Source organism: Dipodomys spectabilis, unplaced genomic scaffold, assembly GCF_019054845.1.
Source record: "Dipodomys spectabilis isolate Male_0828 unplaced genomic scaffold, ASM1905484v1 ptg000092l, whole genome shotgun sequence".
Classification (NCBI taxonomy): domain Eukaryota; kingdom Metazoa; phylum Chordata; class Mammalia; order Rodentia; family Heteromyidae; genus Dipodomys; species Dipodomys spectabilis.
In genome coordinates, this window is record NW_024870769.1 from 15,044,838 (window position 1) to 15,068,165 (window position 23,328).

The 23,328-nt window shown below is 42.2% G+C and overlaps 1 protein-coding gene across 1 annotated transcript in view; it reads left to right on the forward strand.

Annotated features, from left to right (window-relative positions):
* Positions 1 to 23,328, forward strand: part of LOC122112124 (zinc finger protein 268-like) — a 32,431-nt gene that overhangs the window by 8,399 nt on the left and 704 nt on the right. The window contains exons 4-5 of the mRNA XM_042684968.1: positions 14,634 to 14,692; positions 21,662 to 21,798. Of these exons, the coding sequence (XP_042540902.1) occupies positions 14,634 to 14,692; positions 21,662 to 21,798 (196 nt within the window). The remainder of the gene's footprint in view (positions 1 to 14,633; positions 14,693 to 21,661; positions 21,799 to 23,328) is intronic.

Genomic DNA, 23,328 nt, shown 5'->3' on the forward strand with positions numbered 1-23,328 from the left:
CTCAAGCCTAGCATTCTACCACCTGAAACACAGCACCACTTCTTTTCTGTTTATGTGGTACTGAGGAATTGAACCCAGGGTTCACCATTAAGCCACATTCCCAGCCCTTTATTTGTTTTTTTTTTTTTGTCGGTCGTGGGGCTTGAACTCTGGGCCTGGGTGCTGTCCCTCAGCTCTTCAGCTCAAGGCGAGCGCTCTACCACTTGAGCCACAGTGCCACTTCCCCTTTATTTGTTTTTGAGTTACAGAATTTTATTTTATAATCTTTTAAATGAATTCTGTTTATTAATCTATTAAGAGATATAAGCAAATATTTTTTCAAATTTCATAAATGCATTTGTCATTGGGCCTTTCATGTACCATGTTTTAATTGTATATATTTGACCTTGTCTGTTTTTTTTTTCTTTTTGCTTATGTGGTTTCTGAGGAATCGAACCCAGGGCCTCATGCATGCAAGGCAAGTGCTCTACTACTGAGCCACCTTCCCAGCCCCCTTGTCTGGTTTTTGTACCATGCACTTTTGGTGTTATATCCAAGAAATAATTGTCAAATTTAATGAAACTCTTTCTTCTTCATACTGTTTTTTTGTTTTTTGTTTTTTGTTTTTTTTGTTGATCTTAGGGGCTGAACTCTAGGCCTGGGCACTGTCCCTCAGCTCTTCAGCTCAAGGCTACCACTTGAGCCACAGCGCCACTTCTGACTTTTTTCTGCTTATGTGGTGCTGAGGAATCAAACCCAGGACCTCATGCATGCGAAGCAAGCACCCTACCACGTCCCAGCCAGTTCATCATTAATTTAATACTACAATAAAACAGGATTATTGTTAGTGGTTTATGTAGAAATTTATATCCAACCTAACCTACAATAGTCCATGTTTCAAAGAAACTGCTATCTTTCATCTCTAATAATTTTAACTGTTTTCTTCTGATAGGTTTTCTTTAGTAAGTAAATTGGCAAGTCTAGTCCATCTCCAAGGAGGAATTTATTTTCACCTCAAAGGTGGAAAAATTGAGTTTGTTGCCACCATGAATGAAAAATAAATGCCATTATTACAATTCATTGTGCTCTGGACCCATCCTAATTTCTCTGCAAGGTTTTTGAATCATAGATTATTAGGAATATGTATGTAATTATGATGTATTTGCAAGTTATGGTTCTCCTTGTTGATTTGTACTTCTCAGGGAATATACTCACTACATTTTGCCTAGGGATTTATTTTCACTTTCAGTGTGTCTTAGTAAATGTAACACACAATGCTTGATGAACAACAGTGACATCAAAACAATGTTATCTATGTGTGTGTTCCTGCTGTTGTTTTTTGTTTAGTTGTTCTATTGGTAATTGAGAAATATTAATTATCCAATTGTATTCAATGTTAAAACAATCCCTTTTTATTTTATTTTATTTTATTTTTTTGTCAGTCATGGAGCTTGAACTCTGGGCCTGGGCGCTGTCCCGCAGCTCTTCAGCTCAAGGCTAGCGCTCTACCACTTGAGCTACAGCGCCACTTCTGGTTTTCTAGTGGTTTATTGGAGATAGGAGTCTCATGGTCTTTCCTGCCAGGGCTGGCTTCGAACCGTGATCCTCAGATATCAGCCTCCTGAGTAGCTAGGATTACAGGCGTGAGCTACCGGCACCCAGCTAACAATCCCTTTTTAATTCCATGGCTTTGTTGCATGTTTTGGGAGAGTTTGTTTTTAAGCATATAACTTGTATTATTCTGATGTATGATTTGTATGTTATTATTATGTCTCTATCTGTGGTCATACAGTTTGTGTGGACATTTGTTTCCTTTCCTACTATCTTTATTTGAGCTTCTCACTATTGATTTTTGCTTATGTCACCTTTGTATTTGTTTATTTATTTTCATATCCTTTAGGTTATGCCTTTGTGAGTAATATATTATTGAGTCTTTGATTTTTTTTTTTTTAGATTTTTTTTTTTTGGTCATGCCAGATAATGCCTCTGTCTTTACTCCACTTACATTAAAATACTAATACAATTACATTTATATCTACCATTTTGCTACTTATTTTCTCCGTCTCAATCTGGTATTTTTTCCTTACTTCTTATCTTTTTAGAGAGTGTTAACTGAATATTTCTAGCATAGTCCTCTCTGCGTATCCATAGGAATGGTTCCAAAAACCCTTACACAGAGGCTGGGAAGGTGGCTTAGTGGTAGAGCGCTTGCCTTGCATGCCTGAGGCCCTGGGTTCAATTCCTCAGCACCACATAAGCAAAAAGAAAAAAGCTGGAAGTGGCACTGTGGCTCAAGTGGTAGAGCACTAGCCTTGAGCTGAAGAGCTGAGGGATAGCACCGAGGCTCAGAGTTCAGGCCCCACGACGGGACCCAAAAAAAATTAAAAAGAAATCCTTACACATACCAAAATAGATGCTCAAGTTCCTTATATAAAACTGTATTGTGATTTTATACAACCAGCACACATACATCTGTATACTTCAAATCACCTCTGAACTACCCCTGTTACTTAGTACAAATTAAATGCAATGCAAGTAGTTGCTATTTGGCATTTTTCAGGATATTATCACAATTTTTTTAAGTCTGTACATGTTCAGTAAGAAGCTATATATTTTAAAATTTTAAGATTGGGGGCTGGGAAGGTAGCTCAGTGGTAGAGCACTTGCCTTGCATGCATGAGGCCCTGGGTTCAATTCCTCAGCACCACATAAGCAAAAATAAAAAAGCCGGAAGTGGCGTTGTGGCTCAATTGGTAGAGCACTGGCCTTGAGCTGAAGAGCTGAGGGACAGCGCTCAGGCCCAGAGTTCAGGCCCCATGACCAGACACCTCCCCCCCCCCAAAAAAAAAACGAAGAAGAAGAAGCAAAAACTGCAGGCAGCTTGTTCTTGAGGTCTCATTTCTATAACTTCAAGAAAATGTATTTCTCTCACCGTCTGTTTTGGTATGACAGCCATAGGAAAGTAAATATACTTAAGAGCACTGTCGTACTGCATCATAGTGTATAGGTACTTTTTAAGGGAATAGTTCCATATATAAGCTTGATCTTTTATACATTTAAAGATATTGGTGATATTATAGATTTGAACTTAGAGCATGATACATACAAGGCAAGTACTATAGCAATTACATATTTGATCTGTAGCCCCAGTTCTTGTACTTTTGTTTTTAATACATGCATGTATGTAAATATTGAATCTTCATTTATGTGAGTTACCTATAGTCTATTGTCTTTGTTGTTGTTGTTGTTAGTCATGGGGCTTAAATGCTGGGCTTGGGTGCTGTCCCTGCATTTTTCAGCTCAAGGCTAGCATTCTACCACTTGAGCCACAGCACCACTTCCAGTTTTCTGGTGTTTAATTGGAGATAAGAGTTTCCTGGAGGGCTGGGAAGGTGGCTCAGTGGTAGAGCACTTGCTTCGCATGCATGAGGCCCTGGGTTCCATTCCTCAGCACCACATAAGCAAAATGAAAAGAGCCGGAAGTGGCACTGTGGCTCAAGTGGTAGAGCACTAGCCTTGAGCTGAAGAGCTGAGGGACAGCTCCCAGGCCCAGAGTTCAGGACCCACAACCGAACCCAAAAAAAAAAAAAGTTTCGTGGACTTTCTTGCCGGGGCTGACTTTGAACCATGATCCTCAGATTTCAGCCTTCTGAGTAGCTAGGATTACAGGCATGAGCCACCAGCACCTGGCTCTATTGTCATTTTTACTTGAAGCCATCATTTAAAAAATTACATAAAACAAATATATATGTACCTGTGTATGTGTATGTTTGGATGTGTGTGTATGTGTGTAGATGTTCTTTTATACTTACTGACAGATCTGGTCCTGGTCCCATCAGTATGTCTAAGTTTGCACCTTTTGTCATTTTCTAAGCAGGACAATTTCGTGTAGCACTCTGGGAGTGCAAGTATACTGCTGATCTTTATCTGAAAATATGTTCAACCTACATTATTAGAATAGCTCCTCTGGGCAGAAGATTGTGAATTGAAGGTTGTGTTCTGTGAACCCTTTACAGATATATTTCCTTTCTGTGTGTTTTGGGTCAGCATTTATTTCTAATGTTGCTAAACACAGCAAAAGTAGAAAGAGGGTTGGACATTCTTTCTTTGTAGTGAGACTCAGCATGGGAATAAAACTCTCCTTGTGCCCTGTGCACAACATATTAGTACCAAATTCTGTTGCATCCTCCTTTATTTTCTTCCAAAATTTTTTGATCAATTCCCCAATTTTACTTTTTTTTTTTTTTTTCTCTGCTGTGGGTAGTCATGTCTCACACTGCTTTCTTATATTCTGCTTTTTATTTCTTTCCATATCTCTTCCATCCTTCCAAGAGGAACTAGTAATGCATATATGGTCAAGGCACATTTTATTCCCTCTCATTTATGTTCTGTATTATAGATGGTGGGTAATGCAACCAGTTATTTAGTATTTAGCAATGACATATAAGGGAGGCCTCAAAACATCTTTAGGGATATACTAACAACAATGAGCACATAAAACTTAAGTAAAATTTTCTATGTCCTAAATCATTAGTAATCAATTTCTTGATTGCTGTTACTTTCTTTAACATTTACCTGGACACTGTTTTTTTGATATGCTAATGCTTTCTTTAACATTTACCTGGACACTGTTTTTTTGATATGCTAATGTGGTATGCAACTCTTGTGATTGCCTGATGGAGCTCTGTATAGTTTAGATTCTAGGCATCTATTTGTAGTTGATGTCTTTAGTGCAGATCATTGGGTCCTGGAAGATAATTTTTACCTTATCTTCTCTTGCTAGCAACAAAAAACATTTCCTGATTGATAAGGGAAACTTTGCTTTAGTAATTCATAAGTTAGTATAGAGGTAGATATTTCTACTTGAACTTTACTTTTCCATACTGCATAGGTAACAGAGCAAGCTTGAACCATTTTATGCACGACAGAAACATACATGTAAAGGAATGAAATCCTCAGAGTTGGTTTTCTCATGACTCAGGGTTAATGACTTTTTGAAATGTGCTGTTTCAGGGGTTCGTATCCTTTGAGGATGTGTCTATGGACTTCAGCTGAGCCACCTTCCCAGCCCCTGTGGTGTACTTCTTAATCAAACTCCTCTTTAAAAACCTAACACTGTGGGGCTGGGAAGGTGGCTCAGTGGTAGAACACTTGACTTGCATGCATGAGGCCCTTGGTTCGATTCCTCAGCACCACATGAGCCGGAAGTGGTGCTGTGGTGCAAGTGGTATGGTGCAAGTGGTAGATCGCTAGCCTTGAGCTGAGGAGCTGAGGGACAGTGCCCAGGCCTAGAGTTCAGGCCCCACGACCTGACCCCCCCCCCAAAAAAAAACAACTAACACTGGGGGGGAGGAGGGGGAGATGGGTAGGGACGGGAAGGGGAAACAATGGAGGAGGAAACAATGCTTGATAAAAATTGTACTCATTATCTTGCCCATGTAATTGTAACTCCTCTATACAGTATTTTCACAATAATAATAATAATAATGAAAGATTAAAAATTAGAGTTACATTTTACAATGGCTAACTGCTGGTTTTGCTTCTGTAAACTTGGTTGTGCTAGCACTGACCCTTCCCCTCCCTGGAAATAAAAAGTTTCGGAGTCTAGATGTCTGCCCTGGGACAAGCTCTGTAGTCGTAAAGAAAGAACTAACAAGTAAATTCCCCAAGTGGCCAAATGGGACCCAAGGAACAAAGAGTATGTTCCTCTGCATTCCTGTGTAAAAATTCTCGGTTTAGGGGGCTCAAGATAAGGACCATCCGGTGAGCCCAGCAAACTAGGCCAAATGTTAATCAATCACAAGCCTGTAACTATGTAAACTCCCCTCCAGGGTGACCACTCCCCCTAGACTTGCCCTGAACCAACTGTTTTACAAAGAGTGTTATAAACTTCCCGTGCAGGCTGGAGTATATGATAATTTTTAAGCTGAGCCAATCCTGGGGAGCCTGGGGTCTTATGCTAATCCTGTGGTTTTTGTCTTTAAAAGTGCCTGTAACTGCTTGGGGCTTCCTGTCTGCCCTGGACAGAGAGCCCGTTTGCGCAAACGTCAAATAAACTCCTCTTGCTTATTGCAGCTGCTGGCTTGAAGTCTTGGTTCTTGGGGTGCCCCTCCCGTTGAAGGAAGCATCCCAGTGAGTCTGGGGTCTTTCAATAAAACCCTAACACTTATCTTTCTTCACCCTTACCTCCTCATGCATGTTCTTTCCTTGCCTAAAACCTTACAATCCATTAATCAGTTTAGTGGTTGAGAACAATTGTTTTAAGTGAAATGGGTTGTTTTTAAGGAGAGCAAAAACTGACTCCATCTTTAAGGCACTAAGAGCTGAGAATTAAAATAATGGTTTCAAGGGGCTGGGTAGGTGGCCCAGTGGTAGAGTGCTTGCCTTAAATGCCTGAAGGCCCTGGGTTTGATTCCTCAGCATCACATAAGCAAAAAGAAAAAAGCCGGAAGTGGCACTTGTGGCTCAAGTGGTGAAAGAGTAAAAATTAGAGTTACATTTTATAATTGCTAACTGCTGATTTTGCTTCTGTAAACTTGCTTATGCTAGCACTGACCCTTCCCCTCCCTAAAAATAAGTAAAAAGTTTCAGAGTCCAGATGCCGGCCCAGGACAAGGTCTGTGGTTAAAGATAAAGAACAAAAGAATATGTTTTTCTAAGTTCTTGTTTGAAAATTCCCCAAATGGGACCCAAGATAAGGACCATCTGGCGAGTCCAGCAAACTAGGTCAAACGTCAACCAATCACAAGCCTGTAACTATGTGAACTCCCCTCCAGGGTGACCGCTCCCCCTAGATTTGCCCTGAGCCAACCATTTTACGAAGAGTGTTACAAAGTTTCCTGCGTAGCAAAATGATTGCTGGAGTACACAGTGACTTGTAGATGGACCAATCCAGGGGCACCTGGTGTCATATGCTAATCCTGTGGGTTTTTTTTTTTTTTAAGATTGAATGGATTATATTGGCAAAGAATGTAGCAAAACATCCAGAACACAGTGAATACCCACAGGTCTTGGCTCTCTTCCTTTCCCTCCCCTGCACCAGCTGCCTCTGCTCAGTGGACCATGAAAAGCCTGTGACGATGTCGCCAACTCAAAGATGAAGGCAGGGCTGGTGGGTCCCTGCTGAATGCCACAAGCCTCTCACTGGATGGATCTTTATCCTGAAGGGCCAGGACACCATTATTTGTGTGTCCCAGTCTTTGTCCTGAGTTAAGCCAGAAGAGGGACTATGTGATTCTTCTGTCAGCCTCTAGAGGGTGCTAGTCCTGTCCATCCTCTGCCATGAGAAGGTCCATGTCACCAACATCAAACACTCACTCCTGGCTTAGAAGGCTTGCCCACAGGACAGGAAAGAGGACATGGCTCCATTGTTTGGGGGAACAAGTAGTGATGTCTTACATGGCATGGATGGCCCAAGTCTTTGCAGTTACTGGAGAGCAGTAATCTGGCCAAAGGTTCCCAGAAGGCTCAAGTTTCCATACACAGCTCCGATCTCCATGCACAGGTCCTTGGAGACTTCCTAAGGCATAGTCCCTTCGAGGAACACTAGGAGGAGCTTTGACTTTTAGCTTTTTGATTTTGTCCATGATGCCACCTTCATTGTTCTTAATATCATGGACTATCTTTTGAAGTTGCGTTGGTATTCAGGTAAGGGGTTGGTTTATTCATTGTTGCGGCTGGCACCAGGCCATCTTGGTCCTCCACGCGGTGGGGAAAGGCCTGGGAAAGAGAGCTGGGAGAGCTGGGAAAGAGAGAGCTGGGAAAGAGAGAGAAGAGCTAGAAAAGAACAGAGAGAGTGCAGAGAGAGCTAGAAAAGAGCAGAGAGAGAGCAGAGAGCTAGAAAAGAGCAGAGATAATCCTGTGGTTTTTGTCTTTAAAAATACCTGTAACCGCTGCTCAGGGCTCTCTCCTGAACCGGGGTAGAGAGTCCGTTTGCACAAACGCTGAATAAACTCCTCTTGCTTGTTGCATCTACTGGTTTGGAATCTTGTTTTTTGGGGCGCCCTCCCGTAGACAAAAGTATCCCAGTGAGTCTGGGGTCTTTCAGTGGTAGAGCGCTAGCCTTGAACTTCATGAAGAGCTGAGGGACAGGGCCCAGGCCCAGAGTTCAGGCCCCATGACCGGACCCCCCCCCCCCAAAAAAAAAAAAAAAAAACTGGTTTCTCACAAGCACCTCAGGATCAGGAAAGATGCTGTGTCTGTTGAGACTCTGGGAAATATGAGACGCTGGGAAAACTGTTTGGAAAGGCCCTCTGCTTATTGTGATAAGATTGTGTAATCTGCTTGACCACCTGCCTTGGGAAATGTGGGAGGTTAACTACAGGAAAACAGCCCAGCCACTACCTTTGCCCTTCCAGGAAGAAGCAGCCTTATCCCTGCCCCCACAAGTAAGAATATCTGCCTGCTTTGTGTGGGGACTGGCAAATTCACACACCAATTTAAACCACATGATAGGTTAGTTCAAACAGTTACTATGAGGCAGACTGTAACTCCACTGGCCACTATGCAATCTTTCTGCATGTGGCCAGGCTTGACCACGTGGTTTTTGGCCCTTAAAAACCCAAGTTTAGTCTGTGCTGCGTCCCTGGCCAGTCAGCTATCCACTTCCCCAATAAATTCATCTTTTTGCATGAGACTGTCTCTGCATAGTGGACTCTGGTGGTATGTGGAATCCCCTCCCCCAGACCCGGTAACAGTTACCATTAGAAAATTTAAGGCAAACGGAGACACAACTGTCACACTTCAGAACATACTGTTAGTGAAATGGGTCCCTTCCCATAGCTTAGTCCACTCCTTCCCTTCTCCACAGCTTAGCATGCTCCCTTCCTAGGCAACACCAGGCCCATGTAGTAAAGGCAGTAAATAATCATCTTCCAACCCCCTTTACCTTGGCATGGCACTTCTCTGGGGCAGCTACCACCATATAAGGCAACAAGAGCCCCTTAGAGTGACCTTCAGATCTTGGCAGTTGCAGGACCCTTATCTACCACTTGGATGGCAGCCATAAATCCTAGTCCGACATGATGAATGAAGCCCCTGGCCCACACCAGAGCCTTGGCCTGCTAGCCGTTTGTAGCCCTTCCTAAACCTCCTAGGTTATATAGGTCATCCCAGACAATAGCCTGTGTTTCTTCTTATGAAAGACCCTAGTATATGTTCTGCCACTAGGTCCCCCAGAGAACTTGCTGACCAACCCCCCCTTCCGCAAAACTAAGCCTCCACCAAAGAGGGCGAGGCAGGATGTTGTGGTTAAACCATTAAACCGGGAATAGGGAACAAAAAGTCTCTGAGTTAACAATTAAAGGGCGAGTACAGACACGCTAACTCAACTGCCTGTGGAAAGCCCCACCGCTAACCCCTAAGTGGACCTTGCCTAACCCGTTCGCCTGACTCAACCCTACCAATCCCCACCCTAAACATGACTCAAAATTAGCCAATCAACACCCTGTAACCATGCATCTCGCTTCTGTAACCCTGCTTCCAGCCGCCCATAAAAGAGGGTGCTCTCATGTGCCCCGGCGCGCAAGTCTCCCCATAGACTTTGTCGCCCCGGGTACCCGTGTATCCAAACAGGCCCCCAGCCACTGACCCGAACCTTGTGGATCTCGAGGTCGTGTGCACTGGGGAGCCTAGGCATGCCCGAATAAACCTCTTGCTGTTTGCATCCGCTCAAGTGGTCTCGTCGTTCCTTGAGAAAGGGTCTCTCTAGATTGAAAGGCACCCCACCCGGTCTGGGGGTCTTTCACTTATTCCTCCCTCATGAAAATGAGTCTTGCTGGCTTCCCTCTCCTGGCAATAAGCCTTGGCAATAAACCTTTCTTTGTTCTCTGTACGTGGATATCTGTGTGGTTCTCTGGCAAAGTCTATTAATCTTAATTTTGCTAACACATACTGTTAGGAAAAAGAAGATATGGAAATATTGCCTCCATTACCTTAATACAACTAGATACTTAAATAAATTAAATTAAATCTTAAATAATAAATTATTATTTAAGATTGAATATTATTATTTAAAATTATTATTATTTAAGATTATTTTGTGCTGTGCCCACATTTGAATTTGTATTTGGTCTCACAACATCGCAGGGGAAAACCAGGATTTCCAGAAAGTACTTCCTCTCACCTGGCTCAGCTGGTAGAGTTAGGTCCTCAGCCAGCCCACAGAAAGCTAAGACATTAGATCTAACTCTGGGTAACAACTCTAAACGTCTGCTTCCACTAGTGTAGCGCAAAGCATAGTGGGAAATGTAGTCTTCCCCAGGCACAGACCCATTGGCAGGGCTCTTTCAGACTCCTCCTCTGCATGCGTCTCCCCGCCCACTCGCGGCGTTTTCTGCTCAGGAATTCCGGTTTCTGGCGCTGAGCCAAGCTCCTGGGAAGTTTCTGGAGTGAAGTTCAGTGTTCTGAATGCCGGAGCCGGGGTGGCAAGAGGCCCTGCCGTGCCTGGCGAACCTGGGGACCTGAAATGTGAGTGGATGGCAGGCAGGCAGGAAAACGGGCTGCAGGCGGCAGCTGGAGCCGGGCAGGTAGCCTGGAGGCTCCACGCACTGCCGGGTCCCTCCGGTCTGGGTGACTGTGCCTGGGGTCGTGATTGCTTTGTCAGAGTCGGTTCTGCCAGAGTCAGTGTCCTTCCAGGTGCCGGAACCTAGCTGGCTCGGGAAGGCTCGCGGGCAGGCTAGAAGGTTGTCCAGACTAGGAGAGCTGGGGAGGCCTGCGCTTCTGTTCCACGCCTGATTCTGCTGTGAGCCAGTGTGATGACATCATTTGTCCACTGAACGATGGACGAGTCACAATTCTAGTGAGGTTGTGAAGGGTGTGCTGGCCGAGTCATGTGCTATGGCAGTTGTGTTGGAGGGGTTCTGTGTTGTTTCTTGTGGGGACATTTCTAGTCCCCTTCTGGGCGCTGTAGCCTCTTAGCACTCCTGGCTCCAGTTCACACATGTTTGTACACGACTGGCTGATGGACCTGTATTCCTTGGAATTAAGTAAGCGTGGCAGATTCGAAGGAGGGCAGATTCTGAACAGGAGTGTGCATCCTGAAAGAACACTGTCCTTGTGAACTGTCACTAGCCCTAAAGAGCAGAGGCAGAGAAGCACTAGAACGGGAAGATCTGGTTAGCCTCCCTTTCCCTAGCAATGATTGATTCGACTTTCCAGAGCACAAGATTCACCTGGTACAACTTTCTCCAAAGCTTCCAAGCACTCTCCAATGTTGAGAGAAGTGAGCTAGACTGAGGAATGAACCAGAGCTGACTTATCAGAGGGTTAGGAGCTGTGGTTTATAGTACAGAGATATGTTCTCACACCTGGAAGATCTGCCTCTACAAGAAAGCTAATCCCCTTCTCTTTCACTCAGTCTAACCTCACTGTCTGTCATTTCTAGAATGCAAGCTCTCTCAAACTTAAACTATTATTAAATGCGGCATCTAGTGGTACTAGTTCTTTCTTTTACCTGATGCTTTTTCTGGCAATTCAGGAAATGTGTGCTAGGCACCTTATGCTTTAAAACAAACATAACAAAACACAACTTAAGTGATGTACCTTGCTCAAGGTTGTATGGTTTGTAGATGTTAAGTATCCTAAAGGTTTAGCTAGTGTTGGCCATTATGTTACAATCTACCAAAAGTAGTATTGTTTCACTTTGGAAATTTTTGTGGGGACAGGGGTGAGGGAAGTGAATGAAGTCAATGTCGCACAAACATTGCTTGAAAATATTTCACTTGAAAGATTCTGCTCCTTTTCATATCCTCAGCATTTCCTGTGGCTTTTGTGACTGAAAAATATTACTAATATGGATATATTGCACTTTTAATATGTTCTGGAAATATTACATATTCTTCAGTACAATAATGAACTTATTTTACATTACTTAAAATAGAGTGGACTGCATATACTTTTGTCCTAACCCTGATTCCCTCCCTCTTGTTTTTTTTTCTTTTTGTCTTTTGCCAGTGGTGAGGCTTGAACTTGGCCTGGGCACTGTTCCTAAGTTCCTGAACTCAAGGCAAGTGCTCTACCACTTGAGCCACAGCACCACCTCCACTTTTCTGGTGGTTAATTGGAGATAACATTTGTAGGCAGAAATTCCATAATATGATTTTTTTTTTTTTTTGCTCTAGGGATGTCCAAAAGGAAAACAAAAAGAAAAAGTCCTCATGAAATATATGAAAATTTCATTCCCATAAATTGAGATATTCAGCCTATAACAAATTTATTTTATTTTTTTATTTTTTGGGGGGGGGGGTCTGATTGTGGGGCCTGAACTCGGCCTGGGCGCTGGCCCTCAGCTCTTCAGCTCAAGGCTAGCGCTCTACCACTTGAGCCACAGCGCCACTTCCGGCTTTTTTCACTTTGCTTATGTGGTGCTGAGGAATCGAACCCAGGGCCTCAGGCATGCAAGGCAAGTGCTCTACCACTGAGCCACCTTCCCAGCCCCCTATTTTATGTTTTTTAAAGTAAAAAACAAACTATTGTAATGCAGAAAAAGTTAAAACTAGAATTCATACATTGCCCTTTAATGGTTCACTTGGTCTTGAGAAGGCTGGCCTGGCCAAAGTGCAACCATATTGGATATTAAGGCCATTTTGTAAAAAAGGCTTTTACTGACACGAGTTCAGGTTCCTAGAAAAATGGCAGGACCAAAACCGCTCTACTGGTAACTCCCTAGCAACAGTCAATCAGTAACTAGCAGGAAAGTAAAACTCCAGATTTTTAAGATAGCATAGTTAACATATTTTGCTGCTCAACTGCTTAGCCTGAGCACTTTAGCCAATAAGATTGTTACAAGACTTACTTACTAAATGTTAACCAATCATGTAACCACTAAGTTGGAAACCTCCTACCCTTGCTAAAACCACAATAAAAACCCTGCTGAATTGGAAGTCAGGGCTCTCAACTCTGACCCGCTGTGTTGGTGAAGGTTATGAGTCCAGGCTGGAGCTTGCAATAAATGACTCTCGTGTGCTTGCATCAGAATCGGTTCATTGGTGGTCTTTGGGGATCCTTATCTGGGCATAGCAGCAGTCTTTACTTGCAAAAGCAAACTCACTGAATTCTAGACAATTGACTTTTGTGGTGATTTGCATTATTCATCCACTGGTTGAAAAGTTCACTTCATTGTACTTCAGAAATTTGTCTCCTACATAGTTTTATTAAAAACAAAGCTGTAGATGACCTAGAATTTCCTATATAATTTACCAACCAATATATACTGGCAAAAATATGCAGTCATTTCATTCATTTAAAGTTTTGAGAAGCTACATTTTAGGCTGGACTCAGCATTGCATTTCTGTTAGTATTGATTGTTGAACAGATGAGGCTTTACTCATGTCATTTTCTTACTGAGGATAGTTGGTTTAGGATGATATCATTCCTATTAAAAGTAATTTATGTTCTTGATTAGGCCGTGTATATCCAGCAGAATAGCCAAGATTCTTAACAATATATTGTGTTAAGGGAGGCAGTCACTAAGGAATTTTCAAAACTTTGTTCACACAATATTCATTGACATCTTTTTGGCCAAAGCAAGTTAAATGACAAAGTCCAGATCAATGCTTGAGGCTACTTTGTTAGAGAAAGATGAGCTATCTGGGATCCATTATTGAAACAGGAAGCCACAAGAAATATATATTCTATTCACTTTCCCCTGTAATTCTGAGTTTAAAACACTGAGTTGTAACCAACATTTTGCATGATGTTTAAATATTCCAAAACATGAGATATAGTAAAATACTCAATGGAGTCCTATGTGATATCTTTACATTAACCAGAAAATAGTTCATAGATTCCTAAGTGCAATTCTGTAATTTCTAATTTTAGTAAAGAGATTATATGTCTCTCTTTGACTTAGATTATTCAACAATTTTTTAGGGAAAAGGTCTTCTGTACAGGAAGGTGGTTTTTTTTTTCTTTTCTTTTCCAATCCATGTGAATGTATTGCCTTGAGCAGGAAAATTTAAGACAAATTTGAAAGATTAAAAATTAGAGTTACATTTTACAATTGCAAATTGCTGATTTTTCTTTTGTAAACTTCCTGGCGCTAGCACTAACCCCCACCCCCACCCCAATTTCTGGAAACAAGGAATTGAGTAAAAAGTTTTGGAGCCCAGGTGCGTGCCCTGGGACTAGATCTGTGGTCATAGATAAAGAACAAACAAGTAAATTCCCCAAGTGGCCTAATGGGACACAAGAATGGGACCCAAGATAAGGACCCAAGATAAGGACCACCTGGCAAGTCCAGCAAACTAAGCCAAATGTTAATCACAAGCCTGTAACTATGTAAACTCCCCTCCCGGGTGACGCTCCCCCTAGACTTGCCCCAAGCCAACTGTTTTACAAAGAGTGTTATAAACTTCCCCTCAGAGTGTATAGTGATTTTTAAATGGGCCAATCCTGGGACACCTGGTGTTATATGCTAATCTTGTGGTTTTTGCCTTTAAGAATGCCTGTAACCACTGCTCAGGGATCTCTCCCTTGCAGGGGCAGAGAGACCATTTGCACAAACGCTGAATAAACTCTTGCTTGTTGCATCTACTGGTTTGGAGTCTTGGTTTCTGGAGCATCCTCCCATAGACGAAAGTATCCCAGCAGTCTGGGATCTTTCAAAATTCATATTGGTTCTTTCCTGATTCCATTTCATTTGCTTTCTCTTCCAGCTTTGCTTTCACAATCATCTCTGCATTGCCAACAGCAACAAAAAATGAGTGGATCCCTGGTGAGTTTTTTGCTTATGTCTTTATTTGCTTTTTAGGAACTTTTTATTAACAATGTGCTCCAAAATTAAAATGGAAGAGTAGAAAATATTTAGCCTCAGGAAAACATTCATAAATAAGATAAAGATGGCTTTTAGATTTAGTAGATTATATGTTCTTAAGAGTCAAACTGAGGGAGGGGGCTGGGAAGTAGCTCAGTGGTAGAGCGCTTGCCATGCACGCAGGAGGCCTTGGGTTCCTCAGCACCACATAAGCAGAAAAATAAAAAGCCAGAAGTGACACTGTGGCTCAAGTTGGTAGAGTGCTAGCCTTGAGCTGAAGAGCTGAGGGACAGCACCCAGGCCCAGAGTTCAGACCCCCCTCAAAAAAAAGAGTCAAACTGAGTTGAATACAAGTTTACCTCAAATTTGTCTCTGTTTTTACTGATGTGAGAAAAAGTAGCAAGCGCTACATGATCCACTGACACTTAGGAGGTAGTATGCTAACTTCTTATGGAATGTAGATTTGCTGGCCCTTGGTCAGAAATCTTACCCTTATTAGACACAAATTAAACTATCTTCATGATGCTAAACTGGGTAGTGATTATTTTTGGAGTAACTGAATTAGTATGATTCCAAGTATCTTTGAATGTTAAAGGCCTGAGTAAGCCATCTACATGAAGAATTAGAAAAATTAGGGCTGCGTCCATTTTACAATTTAATAACTGCTATTTCTGCTTCTGTAAACTTGCTTGTGCTAGCACAGACCCTCCCAGGAAATAAGTAAAAAAGTTTCAGAGTCCAGATACAGGCCCTGGGACAAGGTCTGCAGACATAGATAAAGAACAAAAGAGTATGTTCTTCTAAATTCCTGTTTAGAATCTCTCAGCAAGGGACTCAAGATAAAGACCATCTGGCAAGCCCAGCAAACTAGGTCAAATGTCAACCAATCACGAGCCTGTAACTATGTAGACTCCCCTCCAGGGAAGCCTCCCCCTAGAGATCCAACCAGTTTATGATGAGTGTTACAAGACTTCCCGTGCAACAAAATGATTGCTGGAGTATATGATGATTTTTAAATTGAGCCAATCCCGGGGCACCCGGTGTCTTATGCTAATCCTATGGTTTTTGCCTTTAAAAGTGCCTGTAAAGGCTGCTCAGGGCTCCCTGTCTGCCCAGGACACAGTCCGTTTGCGCAAACGCCAAATAAACTCCTCTTGCTTGTTGCATCTGCTGGTTTGGAGTCTTGGTTCCTGGGGTGCCCTCCTGTTGAAGAAAGTATCCCAGTGAGTCTGGGGTCTTTCATATATACTTAAATGACTGTCCACATATAACCCTTGGCTGTTGGGTCTTTTCTATAGGGAGTGGAACAGGCTGCATGGAGTTGTATTTTTTTTTCCAAAGCTCATCAATTGCTTAAATTACTGTCAAACCCCATGACTGCATTTATTGTTTTTCTTACTTGACTGTTGTGCTATATTTAAAGACTTTGTCTGTGGCCTTTCTAGAAATATGTTTTTATTCTCTTTTAAATTGACCTCCTACGCTATTTTCCTCCATTACTCTCTTTCTTTCCTTTTATTATTTTTTCTTTTTTGGGGGGGGTCCAGTAGTGGGGCCTGGGCGCTATCCCTCAGCTCTTCAGCTCAAGGTTAGCGCTTTACCACTTGAGCCACAGCACTACTTCTGGCTTTTTTTTTCTTTTTGCTTATGTGGTGCTAAGGAATCGAACCCAGGGCCTCATGCATGCAAGGCAAGCGCTCTACCACTGAGCCACCTTCCCAGCCCCTTATTATTATTTTTTAATTAAACAAAAGTTTACACTTACATAAATCAGGCAAAGAGATATCCTTTTGGATAATGTCACTCCCTCCCTCACTTTTCCCCAGTTTTTTTCCTCCCTTCATACCCACAAGTTCTATAGTTCTTTTTCAACATGGTTTCCAGTGAGTACCATTGCTTTCCTTTTATTTGAAAATAGAGACATTGGTGATAAGGGTCCTTGATCAAAGGAACGAAACTAATACAAAGTGAAGTCAAGCAAAGCTTTATTCCCTGCCAAGTATCAAGAATCAAACTAACTGGTCAGGGCCGTGTCTGTGGAGAGTGACCCCCACCTAGTCTCACAGGCTAGCTTTTATAGGGCAAAACAGCAAACTACAAACTAATTGTAAACATGTAGCTAATTTTACTCTTATTGGTTAAAACAGAAGGGTTACATATGTGCTTTTTACTGATTGGACACCTCCGCCTGGCCTGCCCTTCCCTCCTCCCCCTCCCAAGGCTTCATTTCTGCTAACTGGCCGTTTTTGGAAATTGTTTTTCTTTTTTTCTTTTGGTTCTGTAAGGTATATTAACTAAGTAGGTTTCATTAGGTAGCCGATCAAGAGAACACCATGAGCTATTGAGGCAGGAAAAGAAGTTTATTTACCGAACTGCTGCCTCCCCCCTCCCCCACCATGCATGGTGGAGAAGCACAGCTGAAAAGGAAAAGGGGGGTAGGGGAGGAAGAGCTGTGACCCCCCTGTGAGCCAGGACTTATCTAGGCCTGGGGCAGGTAGAGGTGTGGTCACACTGGATCTGGATGTAACCTCAGGGTCTGGGACCCTCCTAGGGTCAGATGGAAGGCATGTGACCAGAGGTGGCCCAGGATATGACCTAGTAGGAGGGGAAGGTGACTGCTTCCAGGTCTGCCAGTTACCTGGGTAACATATACTGGGCGGAAACTTAGCCAAAAAGGAGAGAGGTGTCCCTGTGCAGACCTTACAGTTCCCTTACAGACAGAGTCGGTTTGCCCTTACTGCACAAAGAACAGGTGCGGGCAAGGTCAGCTCATACTTTACAAACCAGATGGCTGCCTTTACAAAATGGAGTTACTTTGGTTAAGCTGGACCTAACAATTGGGTTTTTGCTTATTTCATCTTTGTGTTTATTTTTGTATTCTTTTTTTTTTGGGGGGGGGGTCCGGTCGTGGGGCCTGAACCCTGGGCCTGGGCGCTGTCCCTCAGCTCTTCAGCTCAAGGCTAGCACTCTACCGCTTGATCCACAGTGTCACTTCCGGCTTTTTTCTTTTTGTTTATGTGGTACTGAGGAATCGAACCCAGGGCCTCAGGCATGCAAGGCAAGCGCTCTACCACTGAGCCATCTTCCCAGCCCTATTTTTGTATTCTTAAAGGTATGCTTTTATGAGTGATATATTATTGAATTGTTTCCCTTTTTTCTCATGTCAGGCAATGGCATATATCTTTACTCCATTTACATTACATACTAATATGGTTTCATTTATGTCTACCATTTTGCTACTTACTTTCTCCTTGCTTTATCTGATATTTGTTACTTTCTATCTTTTTAGGGGTGTGATCATATCTTTCTAGCATAGTCATCTCTGGGTATCCACAAATAGCAAAATAGATGTTCATGTTTCTTATGTAAAACTGTGTTGTGATTTCATATAAGCAGCACACATCCATCTATATACTTTAAATCACCTCTGACAACTAGTACAAATTAAATGCAATGTAAGTCGTTGTTATTTGGTATTTTCCAGCGTATTATCACAAAATTTTAGGACTGTACATATTCAGTACAGTAGCTATATGTTTTCAAAGTTCTGGATCCATAGTTGGTTGAATTTGTGGGACTCACAAATATGCAAGGCCCACTGTATTTTAAGGTTATCATGGATGAGCACTAATGGAGTGTGGTACTACATTTTTCCTCATGAATGAAAAATGAGTGATTTTACATTTACTGGAAGTTCATCCTCAGCCTGAAGCATGATGTTTTAGAAGAAGCCAAACCTACAGGCAATTGTTCTATTGTTCTTGAGTTCTCATCTCTAGAACTACAAGAAAAAATATTTCTCTCTCAATTCTGTTTTTTTTGGGGGGGGGAGGGGATCCGGTTGTGGGGCCTGAACTCTGGGCCTGGGCGCTGTCCCTCAGCTCTTCAGCTCAAGGCTAGCGCTCTACCACTTGAGCCACCGCACCACTCCCAGGTTTTTTTCTTTTTTGCTTATGTGGTGCTGAGGAATTGAACCCAGGGCCTCAGGCATGCAAGGCAAGTGCTCTACCACTGAGCCACCTTCCTAACCCCCTCAATTCTGTTTTGATATGGCAGCCATAGGAAACTAATATACTGTAATGCATTGCATTATTATTAGTTACTCTGAGTTTTGAATATGCTTAGAGTACTGTTTTACTGCATCAAAATCTATAGGTGCTTTACAAGGGAATAGCTCTATATATAAGCTTTATGCTTAATACCTTTAAAAAATTGGCTATATTGTGGCTTTGAACTTAGGGCATGACATGTACAAAGCAAGTGCAGTAGCAGCTGGATATTGGTTCTTTATCCCTAGTGCATGTACTTTTGTATTCAATACATGTATGGATGCACATATTGAATTGTCATTTATATGAATCATCTATATACTATTGTATTTTTGCATTAAGCCATCATTTAAAAAATTACATAAAATAAATATGTTTGTATCCATATCTGTGTGTGTGTGTGTGTGTGTGTGTGTGTAGAGGAGTAGTCCTTTATGCTTACCTACAATTTCACTATTTCTGTGATCCTGATTCTATGAGTGCGTCTAAGTTAGCACATATTGTGATGTAGCGCCTTTTCATGTAGCACTCTGGTAATGCAGGTGTGTTGCTGATAAATTAGCTTAATCAGAAAATATATTCAATACATATTTTTAGAATAGTTCCTCTGGAACTGTTGGGATGAGGGAAGTTATTTTCTTTTAATACTTTATACACATATTTCCTTTTGGTGTATTGGGGGGTCATCATTCATTTCTGGTATTGTTAAGCATAGTGACAGTAGAAAAATGGTTAGTCATTCTTTTTTTGTAGTGAGACTCAGCATGGGAGTTTATCTTTCCTTGTGACTTCTGCATAAGACATTAGTACCAAATACTGTTGTACCCTCTTTTATTTTCTTCCACATTTTGGATCATTTCCCTGATTTTTTTTTCTTTTCTTTTCTTTTTTTCTTTGTTTTTGTTGGTTGTGGGTCTTGAACTCTGGGCCTGGGTGCTGTCCCTCAGCTCTTCAGCTTAAGGCTAGCACTCTATCACTGGAGCCACAACGCCACTTCCAGTTTTCTGGTGGTTTATTGGAGATAAGAGTTTCACAGACTTTCCTGCCTGGGCTGGCCTTGAACCGCAATCCTCAAAATCTCAGCCTCCTGAATAGCTAGGAGGCACCGGCTTTTTTGTTTTTTTTTTTCCTAATCTTAAACTCAGGGTGTGGAAACTATCCCTGAGCTTGTTTTGCTTAAGGCTAGTTCACTCTACCACTTGAGCCATAGTGCCACTTCTGGCCTTTTCTGTGTATGTGCTACTAAGGAGTCAAACCCAGGGCTTCATGTATGTTAGGCCAGCACTCTACCACTGACCACCTTCCCAGCCCTTCCCTGATCTTTATTCTTATTTTTCTTTGCCTTGCTGGCGGTTGCTAGGTCTGACAGTGCTTTCTGATATTCTCTCTCTTAGTTCTTTTTCCATGTCCTTCCATCCTTCCATGAGGTACCAGTAAGTGCAAATATGGTCAAGACACATTTTATTTCATTATGATTAATGTTTTGTAATGCAGAAGGAGGAGGATGTCATAATAGTTAATGCTACCAGTTCTATGGTTTTTAGGAATGACGTATAAGAAGGCTTCAGAACATCTTTAGGGTTATACTAATAATGAGACCTTTATTGTGAGAACTAAGTAAAATATTCTGTGTTCCAGATTATTACTAATCAGTTTCTTGAGTACTGTTACTTTCTTTAACACTTACCTAGGAACTGTGTTTTTATAGATCTGCTAATGTGGTTGGTACCCCTTGTGATTTCTTTCTTTCTTTATTTTTTTTGGTCCAGTCGTGGGCCTGAACTCTGGGCCTGGGCGCTGTCCCTCAGCTCTTAGGCTCAAGGCTAGTGCTCTACGTCTTGAGCCACAGCGCCACTTCCGGATTTTTTCCCCTGCTTACGTTGTGCTGAGGAATCGAACCCAGGGCCTCATGCATGCAAGGCAAGCACTCTACCACTGAGCCACCTTCCCAGCCCTCTTTTTTTTTTAATGTTCATTTTTTTTTATTGTGAAAATACAGAGAGGTTACAATTACATGGGCAAGATAATGCGTACGTTTCTTATCAAGCATTGTAGCCTCCTCCTTTGTTTCCCCTTCCCATCCCTTCCCATCTTCCCCCTACCCCTCCACCCAATCCTCCCCGCTTCCCCCCCCCCCCACCAAAGCTGTAAAGTTCATTTTCGACATAACGACTTGTACATCTCATTGTTGCAATGGGTCCACCTGTATCCCTATTTAAACAATTTGTTTTTCCCCTTCCCCTCCACAAATTATACCCACATCAGATACAGTGAAAGCAGGGGTTATACTGTGGGGGAGGGACATACAAAGCAACAAAGAAATAACCCCTTGTGATTTCTTGACTGAGCTCTGGACGATCTAGATTCTAGGCATCTAGTTACAATTGATGCCAGTAGTGAAGGTCATTAGCTCTTTAAAAGAGGAATTTTATCTTGTTTCTATTGCTAGCACCAGAAGCACTTCCTGATTAATAAGGTAAAACTTATTTTAATAATTAATAAGTTTGTATAGAGGCAGCTATTCATACTTTGACTTTTCTTTCCTGTATGGCATAGATAACAGAGCAAGGTCCAGCCATTTTTTTTCCAGTCCTGAGGCTTGAACTCAGGGCCTGGGCATTGTCCCTGAGCTGCTTTTGTTCAAGGCTAGCACACTATTACTTGAGCCCCAGTGCCATTTCCAGCTTTTTCTGTTTATGTGGTACTTAGGAATTAAACCCAAGGCTTCATTCATGCTAGGCCAGCCCTCTACCAATAAGCAACATTCCTGGCTCTCCAACCATTTTATGTAAGACAGAAACATACATGTAGAGAAATAGAGTCCTCAGAGTTGGTTATCTCCTGACTCATGGCTAATGACTTCTTAAATATGCCATTACAGGGGTTGGTATCATTTGAGGATGTGTCTGTGGACTTCAGCTGGGAGGAGTGGAAGGACCTGGATGATGCTCAGAGGACCCTGTATAAGGATGTAATGCTGGAGATCTATAGCAACCTGGTGTCCTTGGGTGAGCAAAGGTCACATTAATTCTCATGAGCAAGTGCTTTGTTCTTGATAGATATATGAATATGGATCAGATTTAATGCTATTTAGATGTAATATTCTGTTTTGTTTTTTTTTTTTGGGGGGGGGGGAGTCCGGTCATGGGGCCTGAAATCTGGGCTTGGGCACTATCCCTCAGCTCTTCAGCTCAAGACTAGTGCTCTACCACTTGAGCCACAGCGCCACTTCCGGCTTTTTTCTTTTTGCTTATGTGGTGCTGAGGAATCGAACCCAGGGCCTTGAGCATGCAAGGCAAGCGCTCTACCACTGAGCCACCTTCCCAGCCCAATATTCTGTTTTTTGAGGACCATCATGTCCCCATAAGAGAAAGTTCATTCTTCAAAGTAGTTTGGTGAAAGTTCTATACTATTACCCAATAACAGGGCACTAGTTTTCCAAATCTGACTTACTTCTGAAGCCAGAGCAAACAGCAGAGCCATTGATGGAAGAAGGATACTCTAATCAGGGCTTCCCAGGTGATTCAGTGCAGTTTAGACAGGGAGGTTGTGAAGATCAGAGCCAGTGTGGCTGTGTTGAGCTGTTCTCCACAGTTCCCACAGTTTCTTCACCTGAAGACAGATCCTGTCATGCATTGGACATCTGCCCTCTGCAGTCTTCATTGGTATCTCTTTTATAAATGTACCTCCTCATTTTTGTTTCTTTAAGTATTACTGAGACTCTAGTCATGTTCTGGCTCTTAGACTTTCTTCTTGGTTAGTTTTTCTATATTTTCAGTTACTTTTTCTCTATCCAATTATAAAATCTTTCCCCCTAAACATTTACTAATACTTCATAAATTCCTTCAAGGTTGGTTAGTAGAATAATTTGCATGTGCTTTTATTTTTGTGACGTGTAGATAACAAGAAAAATCAAATATATTTCCTTTTAATGAACTTAATACTATTTTCAGAACAGACACAAACAAAACAAATATGTTTAGTTGTGAGATGAGATCCACAAAGAAGTTTTTGTTTTTCTTTTGTCCGTCATGGCGCTTGAACTCTGGGCCTGAGCTCTCCAGCTCAAAGCAAGCGCTCTACCACTTGAGTCACAGCACCACTTCCAGTTTTCTGAGTGGTTTATTGGAGATAAGAGTCTCATGGAGTTTTGATGGGGCTGACTTTGAACCGCGATCCTCAGATGTCATCCTCCTAAGAAGCTAGGATTACAGGCGTGAGCCACTGGCGCCCAGCTTCCACAAAGAAGTTTTACCTGGATGAGACTGAGGAAAATATTGAATAAGAGATATTATTATTTATTTTTATGTGTTTTTTTTTTTTGTCAGTTGTGGGCCTGAACTCTGGGCCTGGACACTGTCCCTCAGCTCTTCAGCTCAAGGTTAGTCCTCTACCACTTGAGCCACAGCGCCACTTCCGGCTTTTTCTGCTTATGTGGTGCTGAAGAATCGAACCCAGGGCCTCATGCTTACAAGGCAAGCACTCTACCACTGAGCCACCTTCCCAGCCCAAGAGATATTATTTACTTAAGAAAACTTTATTTTATTT